The sequence below is a fragment of the Sparus aurata genome, chromosome 1 (genome assembly GCF_900880675.1).
Source record: "Sparus aurata chromosome 1, fSpaAur1.1, whole genome shotgun sequence".
Classification (NCBI taxonomy): Eukaryota; Metazoa; Chordata; class Actinopteri; order Spariformes; family Sparidae; genus Sparus; species Sparus aurata.
In genome coordinates, this window is record NC_044187.1 from 28,064,515 (window position 1) to 28,079,763 (window position 15,249).

At 39.8% G+C, this 15,249-nt stretch overlaps 1 protein-coding gene across 5 annotated transcripts in view; it reads right to left on the reverse strand.

The window, feature by feature from the left end:
* Positions 1–6,868: 6,868 nt before the first annotated feature.
* Positions 6,869–15,249, reverse strand: part of gcgrb (glucagon receptor b) — a 52,024-nt gene continuing 43,643 nt past the window's right edge. For all 5 annotated transcript variants that reach the window (XM_030411632.1, XM_030411415.1, XM_030411698.1 and 2 more), the window contains exons 10-14: positions 15,090–15,159; positions 11,640–11,728; positions 10,335–10,479; positions 9,694–9,735; positions 6,869–9,383 (exon numbers count right to left, since the gene is read on the reverse strand). In XM_030411632.1, coding sequence (XP_030267492.1) covers positions 8,961–9,383; positions 9,694–9,735; positions 10,335–10,479; positions 11,640–11,728; positions 15,090–15,159 — 769 coding nt within the window. In that variant the 3' untranslated portion in view covers positions 6,869–8,960. The remainder of the gene's footprint in view (positions 9,384–9,693; positions 9,736–10,334; positions 10,480–11,639; positions 11,729–15,089; positions 15,160–15,249) is intronic.

Genomic DNA, 15,249 nt, shown 5'->3' on the forward strand with positions numbered 1-15,249 from the left:
CTCAATAGTACATAGATTTCTGTTCTGTTTGAATTTAAATAAATAGTCATTAAAAATCCTCTCCCTTTGTGAAATAAAAATCTGTATAAGACATCAAGTATGTTGATGATTTAATCAGACATAGTAATAAACAGCTGAGAGCGTGTGAAGCAGCTCAGATGGATAGAGGAGAACTCAGGGGACACTGAAGTTTAACAGCATGATTAAGTTAAAGGTATGCGCACTGCAGCCGCATGTACTTCACACAGAGTTCATTACAGTGACCCCATTAATTAATGTTTACACATGATGATGAGCATTGTAATCATTCCTCCCACATATACGTACAGTACACCCCCCTCTCCTACAGACACAGCGAAACACTTTCTGGACCATCTCTCTCGCTTCATATGCAAAAGGGATTTTTGATTAAAATTGGCAATGATTGTAATTGTGTGCGGGTGTCTTAATTGATTATTCATGCTTTCTCATAAACCTGAGATGGACTGGCATTAACACTGTGCAGGCATTCAAATGCATTCAAGTGCACATAATCTACAGGCAGAAAAGACAGAAAGACACACGTATACAACAGTGTCTTCATTTAAACATACAACATGTAACTTGTGCCACTAGGGGGCTCTCTGTTAAATCAAAAAACAAAGATGTTTTGGAGTGCTCCAGATACCTCTGTAGAACAAACATCAGGTGTTTTGCTCTGGTCCAGAACTCCCGCTGAGAGGAGAGCTCAGAGATTACTTTTAAACTTTTGGGATAGAAAAGTGGATTTACCCTCACTCCTGTTTATCAACCTGACTGCAGAGGCGATTCTGCTGTACTGACAGACATCAGTTGACTTATGACCGGAGCTGGAGGGAAAATAAACTTTACTGCATGAACATAACATTACTCTCTACAGAAGCCCTAAACAGCCATGGGTCAAACATAATATTCCCTCAGTTATTCTGTGATGAGTTATTTATACTTATGTCATGATTACAGAACAAACAAATTGGTTTTCCCAAGATTGCTGGCACGTTTAGACATTTTGCAAAGGGGAGAACCACTTTGTAACAGTGGTATTCTGATTTAATACTTGTGAGAAGTTACTTTGGAATCACTACTCAGATTGGTTTAATTCAGACTGTTTAAAAGTCGTCCATGTAACCACATTTATTGTAACTTAATTTCATCCGTATCCATTATATTTACCGACACTTTCACTTCTAAACTTTCTGTAATCTCCGTTTTTTATATAAATAAATGTTAAATAGCTTTAAATTCCAACAGCAATCCGTTGCAGAGTGTTTGGTCAGTAACCCGAGTCTCGTCTCCCAGGGCTCATGCAGTAGAAGAGAAAAGCCATTTTCTGGTATCCCTGCCTACTTTATCCAGTCAGGACAGAGAAATCCATAAAGAGGTGGTGCTGTCTGCTAGGAGAACAGGAACCTCCCGTTTGCTGTGAGTATACGTGGTGGAGGAGAGAGGAGAGAAGGGATTTCAAATTGCAAAACGGACAAGAAGTTAGTTAACACGCCGCTGACGGCAGCTGTAAGTACTCTTTGCCCTGCTGTTTATTATGCTGTTAATGTAGGTGTATTTTTCAACCCTGTTTGTCCTTACGTCTCGGTAGGACACGTGGCTTCTTGCTTTAGCTTCATGTTTTGTGCACTTAAATTACAAAATATTACAGTTTATTTTTAATCTCCATCAACAGAATCTGATATTCTTTTTTGGTCTCTGCTCTGTTTCTTTGCCATCCCTACCTAATAAACCTGGAAGCTTTGATGCTTTAAATGTCCCTGTGGGAATCTGAGCCCAGTCTGTTACTCTATGAAATTCAGATTCCATCCGTGCCAAGTATGGCTTTACATTTCAAAGTATGGAATTTCTTTTATCCACATATAGAGGAACATGTTGCAATGATAAGCTCCAAAACATGATGCAAACACAACATACACACACACACACACACACACAAATGCATTTTACTAGACTTGTGAGGAGTTTCCATGTTTACATTCACTCCCTGAACTCTAACTTCTACATGTCTGTCTCTACTATGTTGACCCTGAACACACACTCACTCACACACACACACAGACACATATATAGTTTAATGGGAAACTGGCCAAACTGTTTGTCATTAATGAAACCTTGAATAAACACTGCAGAGCCTCCCAAAATGTGCTACTGTTTATACAGGCCACAGCATGAAAGAGGGAGATAAGAGTAGTGATTTAACACAGCAAAGGCCCGATGACTGCCAATACACTACATCTAGTTTAATTCATATGTAATCAGATACAGTTTTTGGCTGAGCGGTTTTCTGTTTCGACTCTGAATCTACATTTTAAAATGACCGTGGTTGGCTTTGAGATTGATTGATGTGTTTGTCCTTCATACAAGGCACCTGAGCGAACACGAAGACTGCACTCCTGAGATTTCGGAAGACAAACTGAGAGCATGAATGGTCAATGCAGGATCCCCTGTTTGTGTCCAGGACACCTGAACATACACTTCAAATAAAGCCACCTTTCAAACTGTTGGCTGAAATGAAGTTTTCCACTCTATGTAATTTATTGTCTCTAAAATAAGCCAAGAGATAACCCTGGCAAGGGTGTAGGTTTGATTTTGACATTAGTGGGGACATAGCCAGTTTATGTGTATGTACAGAGACAGAAGGTGTAACAACAATGAGCTGACACAAAGTCTAAAGTGAGCTGATCCTGTGTTATTAACTTGCTCGTCATGCTCTTCCCTCCTCCGCATGCTGTCATTTAGGTTACCTTGGATCATATCAGTCGTGGGGGGAAAAGTGCAGCTCATCCTGTCAGTCAAGGGTGTTAAAGACATAGTTAGTTTGATAGAAGGATACGGTGCGGGGTCAAGGAGAGATCCTTTTCCTGGCGCGAGGTGCAGCAGTGGCACTTTTCTGGCAGATGAGCTGACAAGTCATTAGCAGTTATGGAAGTCTGAGCCAAACGTGAAAGAATTCAGCATCTATCTCTGTCTGCTTTTATTGCTGTTACATATATTAGGACTTAATGAACCATCAGTCATCTACATCCTGTATCATTTGCTCTGCCAGCCCTACCAGTGCTGTGGAGCTACACTTAAGTTGAGCATGGTGGCCCTTCAGGGACCTCAAGACTTCAGGAAACGCAGATGATGGGAAAAGTTCAGCCAGAGCAGCCAAAACAGAGTTCAAGTATGACAAATGAACACACGACTGCAATTTTGGGTCCACAATTCAGAATACTTCACCAAGCACTCTTTGTCCCTCTTCATCTCTCAGAGGCTTTGGGCTTATTAAACACCTTCTGGGTACAGAAAAACTGTGAACCATATACTTTTTGGCATTAATGAGGATAAGTTGTCGGGACATAAGTTATTTAGTTTGTCTAGTTGTGGCATGCAGGAAAATCATTCGGTTTGTTTATAAGCTTGTGTTTATATTAAGCATTTCTTATTTTCAGGCTCAGTATCTCAACACCTTTTAGATGGATTGCCATCACAGTATCTTGAAGTTGGTGGTTTCAAAAAATAGAGAGAGAAAACACTTCTTTTTTTTGCCTTAGTCAGCTCTTCACGATGCTGGCCACTTCTGGTAAAATCACCTACATGCTCAGTTGAACAGATCATGCGATGCGATCCTGCCCCTGTAGTATAATGGCCTATGTCAAAAGCTGTTTTATTTTCCCAAGTCACAAGACAGAGTGACCTATAGTCTTAACGTTTTTTGTGTGAAATGATTAATACATATCATATACTGTTATTTAGTTCAGTTTTTTTGAAAATATGACATTATATTAAGAAGGTGACGATAATTAAACATCTCTTCTCTGAAGTTGCTCCGTGTATGTAACACTGCACATACAGACAAGACCACTGTACTTGAAGTACTGCAGTGGGAAAATCTGATTCATATCATAGATCAAATTGAATTGTGCTCATGGGGTGGCTTTTATGCAACATCCAACCCACCCCAACAGGCACAAACACACATTTTTACACGCTGTTTTTTCCTCTTCCTTCACTTTTGTTGGACTGTTAAGCCTCACCCTGTTCTTGGACTCAAGTACTTTCCACAATAGACCTGTCACAACTGATTGATTCCTTCAACATTCTGCGCTTTTGTCATTTCTCTGTCATTGTTCTGAGGTGTTTTTTGTGCTAATCCCAAAATAACTTCCCTTGACTTCGTGTGGCACGTGTATGCAACTCCCTATCCAGTTTTAGCCCACAGGAAGTCAGGAAGTGCAGTGACAGAGAGAGACAGAAACAGGGATTCACATAGAAGATCTGCCTGTGAATGTGGCACACATGCACGCACTCACACGCGCACAGGGAATGATGCTGGTGAAGCCGGTAATTTGAAAACAATTTGCAGCCACTAAAGGTCAAGGAACCACTATGGAAAATTGGATTTAGCCTTTATTCATCCAATATTAAATACATTTAATCATTCATCTAGTAAATATAGTGGCCTGTGCTGTGAAGATGGCACTCTATAATGACGGTCTGTTCAATCTCCTTTCAATCACAGCTTCCCCTACTCCAGCTTTCACACATTTCACGAGATTGTAGGTCCTTACTTACTGAGTGGGGAGGGTTAAAAAGTGCTCTCTTTGATGCCCCTATGGAAGATGAAACATGATGAAGTACCCTCCATGGTACCCTGCCACTGGTCAAAACATGACAAGGTGCCCTCTCTTCGCTATAAATACATCACGCTTGATTTCCAATGTTTTTACACATCTACAGACCTGTTGGCTTTGGGTCTGGGCTGAAACAGATGGTTTTAACAGAGTGGTCCAGAGGGGGCGTTCTGTAGAGGATGTATGGAAGATATTTTGACCACTGTAGCGTGTTTTCAGGGACCTAACTGTTTACATAATGAATTTTCCACAATCCTCCCTGCAGACTTGCAACTTCACAAGTGCCCTTCCAGACCGTTAGCTGGTCCCGGCAGAGAGAATAATGTGACAGTCCGTAAAAATTATGTTTCCTGCATGGGCAGTGTCAGCACAACATCAACGATATGATCAGTTTTTGGTTAATTAGGTTTAGTCCTTCACCAAAGAGACGTCGAAATGCGAAATGCTCATCGGTGTCATATAAACATTTCTACGTCATGCATCATATCTGGAGGTGGAGGGGGAGGTACTGGCGTTATAAAGGCGACAGACTGCCGAGTGAGAGACTGCTGTTTTGGTAGTTGTAACGAGACCTTGTGACAGTTTCAAGCTGTGTTTGTCACAACAGAATCAGGTAAGACGAAACATCTTTTAATAACCCTGACCAAGTGGTGTTTGTGCTTAAACTGAAGCACATCATGAGCATAGCATTGTCACAACAGAAAAAGAAAAAAAAAAAAAAAAAAAAAGTGTTTCATCTTATCGCTCAGAGCGTTCAATCCAAGGGCGGATATTTCACTTCAATGTTGGGTGGGGGGAACAATAAACAGAAACATTCTTAAGAGCAACTCCTGAAGGGGACACCCCTGAATGTTTATAAGGACAACCAGGGAAATGTTCTTGCCCTGTTTGTGGTGTTTTTAATGAGACCTCAGGAAGTTTACAGCAGTGTTTGTGGCGACTGCAACAGGGAGCTATTTTAAACCAAGACACTGTTTTCCTAACCCAAACCGAGCGTTTTTTGGTCTTAAACCTAAAACTTTGTGACAAGAGAAATACAGCACCTCTGTTTAAAGTTAACTTTTGCAAAATATCTACTTACCGCCAGCACCATGCTGAGAGACTCCACAGAGACAGGTGTGTAGGTTGCAGGTTAATTGGCAGTGGACCAAACCATTGTGAGGCATATGGGGGGGGGGAACCAATCTTTAGAAACTTTAAAACACACCGTTCGGCATCTTTAATTACTGCAAGTGTTTCAATGCATATTGTTATATACTTTCAAATAATATGTTTTCACTGATAAAGGTTATTGAGGGGGACAAATCTCTATACTGTTATTGAAAATAACACTGACCCACTTGTATTATGTTGTAAATTAAATGTAGTGTAATATAATAATAACATAATATAATAGTAACATAATTCCTCACATCTGATCATGGGTCTTTATAACATTGAAAAATATTTTGTATTTTAAATGTTTTGGTTATGTACAGTAGCCCTAAATGGTCATGGGTCGAAAGATATAATTTCTTCCATTTTCCTGTGATAATGAGTTAAATTGTATTTGTTTTCTCAAGATCACCAGTCATGACATTATCATGGAATAACAAATGTTGCTTTCTAGAGCAAACAAGCCTCGTTATCTTGAGATAACACGAAAAATTAATCCATTATCACGCCTTTACATATGGAAGTCAGGCTATCCCCCGGAGAGCCATAGGGAGCTGGTCTTATGATGAGTCTCTGCTGGCTTTATCCGAGCCGTACAGGGAGCTGCCTCCAGTGGTTTATGTTCTCTGTTATATGTAAATACAAGAATGAGCAGGGAGGCGTTTTACAGAGAGATTTTAGATCGATCACAGCACACATACTTTATTGAACATGTGTGCGTGACCAGTACATGATAAATCCTCTGACAACATATTCAATTCAGCGCAGCAACACACGAATGAGTCATTACGATTTCATGTTGCAGTCATCTCCGGTGGAAACCTGCTGATGTTGATTGATAGTGAGTCCACTGATTTTCTCTGTACTCAAACATGATGTGGAATAACTGCACACAGATATGCACTGAGTCATTTCTTTGTCACTTTTTTCAGCCAACGTTGAAAACATTGTCAGGGAAACATTTTAACTTTGGATGTCAGTAATGTGTCGAAGGTGTGTAAGCGATGACTATCCCGAAACACTAATGTCGCTCTTATATGTTGAATTGACACAATTTATGTGATGACACTCTCTTGCTGACATAATTCAGTTTAATTCGATCCACAGAGACACACGAGACACATCAATTCGGCTTTTTATATAAAACGTTTTGCGTTCTCTCACAGCATTGTTTGCTTTGTGAGCCTCCTGACAACTGCAACATTTCAAATAAGAGGACAGGTACAATCATGTTCAGTGAAACAAGAGTCTTTTCTCAAGATAATTAGTGGGAAAACTTTTCATTTATCAGTCACCTGGACTGCGAGCAAAAACACCGAACAACAGCACATCCCTCCAACCAACCATCTTTGTCTTTATCGTATTCACTTTCATCAATATTTACAGCTTCTCATGCTCACTCTTACACTTCAAACAGAATATTTGTTTGCACCATCCTTGCTCTAAAGGTTCATTAGGAATCCCTTTGTGAAGAATCCCCGCTGGCTCCAGTGAGACTGAAATCGATCACATTTGGAAAATACCACCAAACTGAACCTCGTCCATCTTTGAACCGAATCCTAACTTTTTAAAACATGCTAATTTTCTCAATCCAGTGATGATGTAAGTGGTTCTGCGGGCACATTTTTTTCCCACAATTTTTTAAGAGTCACAACCCCCACAAAAATGACTTGTTTCACAATCAGAATTTTTGCCATTTGGTCCAATAAAATGTGTAAAGTCTGGTCACTAAACCAGAAGTTAGTCGTGCTCATACTCGGCACAACAGGAAAGATCCCAGTATTTTCATAGCTGGGAAGTCCAGCTTTTTTGATGTTCAGCTCAAAATGCCACTGAACAGCTTTCATAGAAATAAATGGGGCTTTGCCTCCAATACTGTGTCCAGATTTAATATAATGTCTTTGCCCTGGACACTGTCACATCCTGGTGCTAGCCAGCCATCATGGGTACAAAGCAGGTATATCTTCGGCCTGTGACTCCTGTTTGCACATATCCAGGAGGTGTGGACATACTGTGCACTTCTAATACCATATATACACTTAAATATTGTCTCACCCATATTTCTCCATTGTTCTTATAACATTCAGTCAAGAAAATCTGTTTAAAAAAGGCAAATGATGGAGTTAGTACACAGCAGTGGTTCTCAAACTTCATTAGACCACAAACTCCCCATTTGATGGTTTTGTACCCAGGGTCCCCCATCTGATACAATTTTCCTTTTAGATGTATTTTTTTTTTTTTAAAGAAAGTCCCACAAGTTATTTTCTTACTCATGGATGGAAAGTGAAAATATATATATATATATATATATATATATTTTTTTTAGCTGGTCAGCCCTCTGAACCCCCTTCAGGTCCCTGGACCCCACTTTGAGAAACCACTGAACGAGACAAAGAGGGAGAGCAGGGATGTGCATTAAAGAATGGATATGGTGCCTGATGTACCCAATTGATGTAAAACTCATCCCGGTATATAATGTGTCTCTCGTTTGGCTTTGTTCATTTGAAACCAAGAATAACTTAAACACAACAGCACAGTCTTTCTGATCAAAGCAGCCGACCTCTGCAGCGGTCTCTGTTCAGTCACTCAGTTCTGCCGTCATCCTGGTCTCCATGAGCCAGACAACAAGAGTCACGCATGCTGAAGTCCACTTTCAGTTCATAAACCCCGCCACCCCACCAAAAAAAAAACTGGAAAAACGTACAAAATTTGACACCAAGAGGTTTTTTGTAAGAGAGTACCACAAATGAGCGACCATTGCTGCAAACAGACACACCACAAGCTTGACTCACATTGGCAACAGCAGCATAGATTGAAAGATATGTGTAGGGTCAGTGGTTAAATAGCAGTCCTCCAAATGCGCGCGCGCACACACACACACACATCACATTTAACACATGACATTTAACACATTTAATCATTCCTGATGTCTGAAGTCAATAAGCGCTTTTTGCTCAAGGTCCAAAAAACAATAAATATTCATTTGCACCTGGGCAGATTACTGTGTTTTCCTGCAGTGTTATACGGTGGTGATCTGTTTGGGTCACCTCCTCATTGTCTTCACACATATGCCGTCTCATTGACGCATGATAAACACTGATCCGAAAACCATGATAAGCACAATCAGTGAGAGTTTTCGTGATGAGGGCCCAGAGGACACTGTTCTCAGACATTAGTCTCCTCTCCTTCTGGAGGGTGTGAGCGACACTGCGCCTTCTCTTCCAGACAAACGTCCTCTGTGGCGGTGCTAATGTGACTGGCGGTGACTCTGCGTGGCAGGAAAGAAAACTGCAGGGTGTGCCTGCTCTTGGCGGGCTGGCCTTTCCCCGTCCCGTTGCTGTAGGAGACAACCAGTCGGCGGTTTTCCTCAGGTGCCGCGGAGCAAGAGGGTGCCCTGTCAGCTTTGTTGAGGCGAGGCGAGTCGCCGCTAGGGTCGCTGGTGTTGTTGTCATGGGGATAGGGCAGATTACCAGTGGCTATGCTGCCACTCTTGATGTGCGGCGTGTGGCTGTGGGTATGGCGGTACTCCTCATCAATGTCCTTACCCAGCTTCCACCGCTTCCACTTTTTCAACATCTCGGACTGCACCTGAGGGATGGCAGATAGAAGAGAGACGCTTGAAGGTTAGTGATAAAGATTAAGTAAGACACCGAGCACTTCATCAGATCTACGTCTCTTGCCAAAGACTACATTTCAAGATTTAGAGATTAGCAGAAGGATAACATTGTGTCCGTCCCACTTTGTAGACAGAAGAATCAGTGGAACTAGAACAAAGATAGAGCTTTTAGAGATATAAGAGGGACGACAATTTATCTTCTCTGTGAAGGGAGAGGAAGAAACTGCAACAATGGCAGAGATTAAAACAAGTTGGTGCTCAACATGAGTGCACACCTCTTACCTCTTTGTTGACAAAGCAGTACAGGATGGCAACCAGCAGGCCCTAAAACAGAATGTAGAGTTTCAGTCATACTAGAAAATAAAATTTTTACTATTATTCAGTCTTTACTTTGTATTAAAGTACACAGCTTCAAACATTTAATCTTTTAATAATCAACAAATATAACTTTTGGCTTCATGCTCTAGAACTGCATTGTTGTCCAAAAAGCCAAGGCCAAATGCAAAGGACGACTCAACAGCAAAGCTTTTTTTTTATTTATTTATTTTTTTTAGAATAACTCTATGGACCATTTTGATTACATTAAAGATGCACTGTGTATTTTGGAAAATACATTCAAACTCATAAATACAACATTTAAAATGTTCATATGTAAAGGTTATAATAATACAAACTAAATATTTATTTGATTTGTTTCCATAAATGAATAATGCTCGGTGCTGTAAAAATGTGTGGATTGAATATATCCAGTTTTATATGATCGGAGGTCTATTGAGAGTAGAAATGCATTTAATGATCTTGGATGCTTCAGAAAAGAGACATACAGGGAGAAACCACAGAGAAACACACTGATGTTCAAAGTGTGTGACAGACACTGATGTGTGAAAAAGTGAAAGTTGAGTAAAGTGAGGTTTCACTCCAACCTGGAAAGAGTTGAACAGCAGGTCACAGAAGAGGCGAATGAGGCGCAGCATGGAGCCTTTAGGGACTGACTCGTCGATGACAAAGGTGAAGAGGATGGCGTGAATCCCCAGCAGGGGGATGAGAGTCAGAGTCGATTTTGCTAATCTAGATCAGAGGAGAAAAGGCAACCAGGGAATGGTTGTAAAGATTAAATGTGACAGGAGACCAGACAGGTCTGTGACCTTCATGGTCATCTGGTAGAATTCAGTCGTCAACAGACTTTTTTTGACATTTTGGAGGAAAAACATAAAACTGTACAAACATACAAGAAGAAAAATACACCCATCAGCCATAACATCATAACCACCTGCCTAATATTATGTAGGTCCACCAAAAAAGCTTTGACCCATCAAGCATGGACTCCACAAGACCCCTGAAGGTGTGCTGTGGTATCTGCCACCAAGACATTAGCAGCAGATTCTTTAAGTCCTATAAATTGCGAGGTGGGGCCTCCATGGATCAGACTTGTTTGTTCAGCACATCTCCAAGATGCTTGATTGGATTGAGATCTGGGGAACTTAGAGGCTGAGTCAACACCTTGAAATCGTTGTTGTGTTCCTCAAACCAATCCTGAACCATTTTTGCACCGTGGCAAGGTCCATTATCCTGCTAAAAAAAGCCACTAGGGAATATTGTTTTCATGAAGGGGCGTACTTGGTCAGAAACATCATTTAGGGAGGTCAAGGTTTCCCAGCAGATTGTTTCCTAAAGCATCACACTGCCTCTGCCGGCTTTTCATCTTCCCAGAATGCATTCTGGTGCCATCTTTTCCTGCAGGTAAGTGATGCACAGACAACCTGCCATCCACATGATATTAAAGAAAAGGTGATTCAACAGAAGAGACAACCTTCTTCCAATGTTCTGTGGTCAAATTCTGATGCTCACATGCCGATTGTAGCTGCTTTCAGCAATGGAAAGGGTTCAGTGTGGTGCCATTGTAAGAGATAATCAATCACCTGTCAGTGATTATACTGTTATGGCTGACAGGTGTGTATTACACTTGATTATGGTCTTCAACAAAGTGAAGTTCTGAAATTAAATTCAGGGTGGTAAGACCCTCATTTCTAAGATTTTAAAGCAGCTACAGTTTAATCAGAGTTTCTTTATTAGCATTAGATTAAGGGGCGTTCACAGTGGTGAATAATTATCACGTCTTTCAGCTCATTGTCTTGAGTCCTCATTAAGTATTTTTCAGCCAAAGAAACCCAGTATGCCACCAGCCACACATTTTATTTTTCTTTCAGAGTAAGAAATACTTCCCTCACCTGAACTTGTAGTCAGTGTATCTCATCTGGTGTGCTCTTAGTTTAGACATCAGGATTTTGATAATTCGGATAAATATGACGAAGTTTATCTGGAATAAGAAGAGAAGTCAAATAAAAGCAAAATGATAATGATAACAATAACAATAATCTGCAATAGATCTTCTTTAAGTCTTGAGATGACATCATTTCTAAAAACAGACATTCCCAAAAATGTCTCGAGTCTTTCTGTGCTTTAAACTGGACACACACACACACACACACACACACACACACACATTATGAGCTAGTGCAGAACCCTCTCCAGTGACAGAGAGCATTAATTATTACAGCACTCAAGTTATAAGCGCTCCAAGTTTGGTAACATGTGTATGTTGTATTGAAAGATGTGTCTGTGTGTTTGAGTGCGCCTTTTTTTTTTCTTCTGACGTGTGAATGTGTGTGTGTGTTAGGTGGCGTTGTTTGGATTGTTGGAGGATGACATATTACGTTGCATCTGTTACACAACCATATGGCAACTATTTCTGCGATGACAATAAAGAGAGTTTTTCCACGCGGAGTGCGCACGTTGTGTGACCGACACAATCCAGGAAATGTATGGGCTCGTGAATATTTTAGTGTGTGTGTGTGCACGTACGCCTTTGCAGGAGGTCACAAAGGTTGCAACTGTTACTGTGTGCACTTGTGCTCGTAAGTGTGTCCATCCATAACGTTGTTTGTCTCTATGGGAACAAGAGGCAGGAAACACACAAGGAATTCCACATTTTTATTTGTGTGTGTGTGTGTGTGTGTGTGTGCGCGCGCGCACATGTGCGAACGCCAGAGAGAGGCTGTAGTCCAGGAAAACTTCAGTAGTTTTATGAATTGTCAGTTTAAAATCTGATTCCTACTATGAGCTGTTTCCAGTTTTATTCATGCAAAGGTTTTTTACTCATTTTTGATCGATAGAAACTCCTTCAGGCACAGTTATTGACTCAAATGAAAAACAAAACATACAGAAGACAATGTTTGCACCTGTTTACTCACACTGCTGTTTTCTTGCAGACCTCCAGGCAATTACCAAGAGATGTAGGAGGATTTTTTTGTTTTCTTTTTAATTGAACTTGTCATTGAACAGATTAGTACCTTTGCATTTACGCCTTACACCATTCGTAGGGCTGCGAACGGGTCAAACCATCTACTGTATGAGGGGCGGGGACTGTTTGCGCACACTACTAGTTTGGTGACTTTTTGGGATTTTTAAACTTGCAACAGTATGTCAAGGGCTGCAAAGATTAAAAACAGTTTAAATTTAAATTAAAAAAAAGTATATACATCATCGCCAAGGAGGTTTTGTTCTTACCCGTTGGTTGGTTGGTTTGTCAGCAGGATTACACAAAAACTACTGAATGGATTCCCGCCAAACTTGTACGGAGGATTGGAATCGACCCAAAATAAATCGCAATAACTGTTGGATCCAGAACATTTTTCTCTCACTTTCTTTAACATTGTGCTTATAGCCATTTTGGTTATTTTAGAATAATTTACGAATGGTGATGAAACAAAATCAGTGGGAATTTGGGGGCAATTGGAGAGGAACAATTTGATGCTGATCCAAATAAAAATTTGGATGTAGTGGATCTTAAATGTGTTTTATTTGATATTCAATCAGGCTTGACTGAACTAAAGGGGACTGTTGGGCCTTGGAGGAGGTACGCACTCCATCGAGGGCTCTGTTTTTCATTTCAGTCAATAACCTTGTTAATGGTCATGAATCTAAGAAAAGCAAAATTATACTATGGTGTGCCTCAAGGGTCAATTCTTGGGCCCCTTCTGTTTTTGATTTTGATTAATGATTTTGCTGTAATGTCTGAGTCTTCTCTGCCCATTTTATTTGCGGATGATACTAACTTTGCCATGCTTCACCCTGACTTTGGATGTCTAATCAGAAATGTCAATACCAAGCTGGAATACGCCTCCAGATGGTTTCAAATGAACAAGCTTTCCTTGAATGTAAACAAATCAAATTATATACTTTTTAGAAACAAAAATAAAACTTTTCCTAAGCAGGACTCAAAGCTGCAAATTAATAACACTGAAATCAAACAAGTCTCCTGTGCAAAATTTCTTGGTATATTAGTTGATGAAAGATTGTCCTTGGAAAATGTTGAGCATGTATGCAAAAAAATTATGAAGTCCTATGGCATTACCAGAAGAGTCTCTTCCTTAGTTAATCAGTCCTGTCTTATGACATTATATCACAGTTTAATTTATCCATATCTGACATACTGTAACATTGTGTGGGGTGCTTCATATTCATAATCATAATCAGCTGTTCTCAATTCAAAAAAGATTCTTGAGAATGATTTCAAATTCCACTAATCAAGCACCATCTGCACCTGTATTTAGCAAAAATAATATCTTATTTTATCAATTTTTTCTATTAATATGTTTCAAAGATGTCTTTTTATGTCTAAATTCATTCATCACAAACAAGACATTCCAGGCACTTTTCATAGGTTTTTTTTGTTATCATCAGATATTCACTCTTATTCAGTGAGAGGTCTGAAGAATTTTCATTTACCTCTTTGTCGTACCTCCAGTCATAAATCATTTATCAAATTCCATGGACCCCGACTCTGCAACTCTTTAGATAGGTCTCTTAAACTTATATCATCCTACAAAATGTTTAGGACTAGTCTGGTGAGGTATCTTCTATCCAGGCAAAATAATACTGATATCTAGTATAACTGAAATGAATTTGTAATTTTATGGATATTTTTCACTCTATGTTTATTTGTTTATTGTGTCTTTTCTTTGTTTCTTTCCCTTTTTTGCTTTTTTTCCTCTTTTCTTTTTCTATTCGTTAATCTGTTTTAGTGATTTTGTATTGGGGGGGAGGATTTTATATAAGCCCTTTAGGCTTTATTTCCTCTCCTGCACAAATATTTGCCTTTGTATTATGAAATATGATTCTGTTTTTTTTTTGTTTTGTTTTTTATCATTGTGCATATGAATAAATAAAAAATAAATTAAAAAAATCCTTATCTTCCGTTTTAAACAATAACAATGACAACAGTAAAGCATTGTATCCCAGAGCAACACACAACAAAGCAACACTCTTATCATTATTAAAACATGTCGGACTAATACATATAGTCAACATTATCTACATGCTACGTAAATGAGGTAAACACATTTTTTCAGTGTCTGATCTGCATTTCAGCACATCTCTATCTCTATTCACAGCAACATCTGCCAAGACACAGCTGGAGACACAGACACAGCTGCTATGTGTGTGTGTGCGCGCGCGTGTGAGTGCGAGTGTGTGTGGTTTTGAAGCTCGATCACATGCCAGCACACTCCTGGACTTGAATTTCCGTCATCACATTGTTCAATCGCAAACTGGCAGAAAGAGAATATGAATATGAATATGAACATAGGAGACAGACAGACACAGACAGACAGCCTTACCAGATACGCAAACAGTATAGGAAAACGGATGATCCACCAATATCCCATGTTAATGTTCCTCTCCCAGCACCTACAGGCACACACATTTTACACTGTAATTTCGAATCACGATTCAGATCTTTTCACTCTCACATATTTTAAACAGTATAATATGAATTAT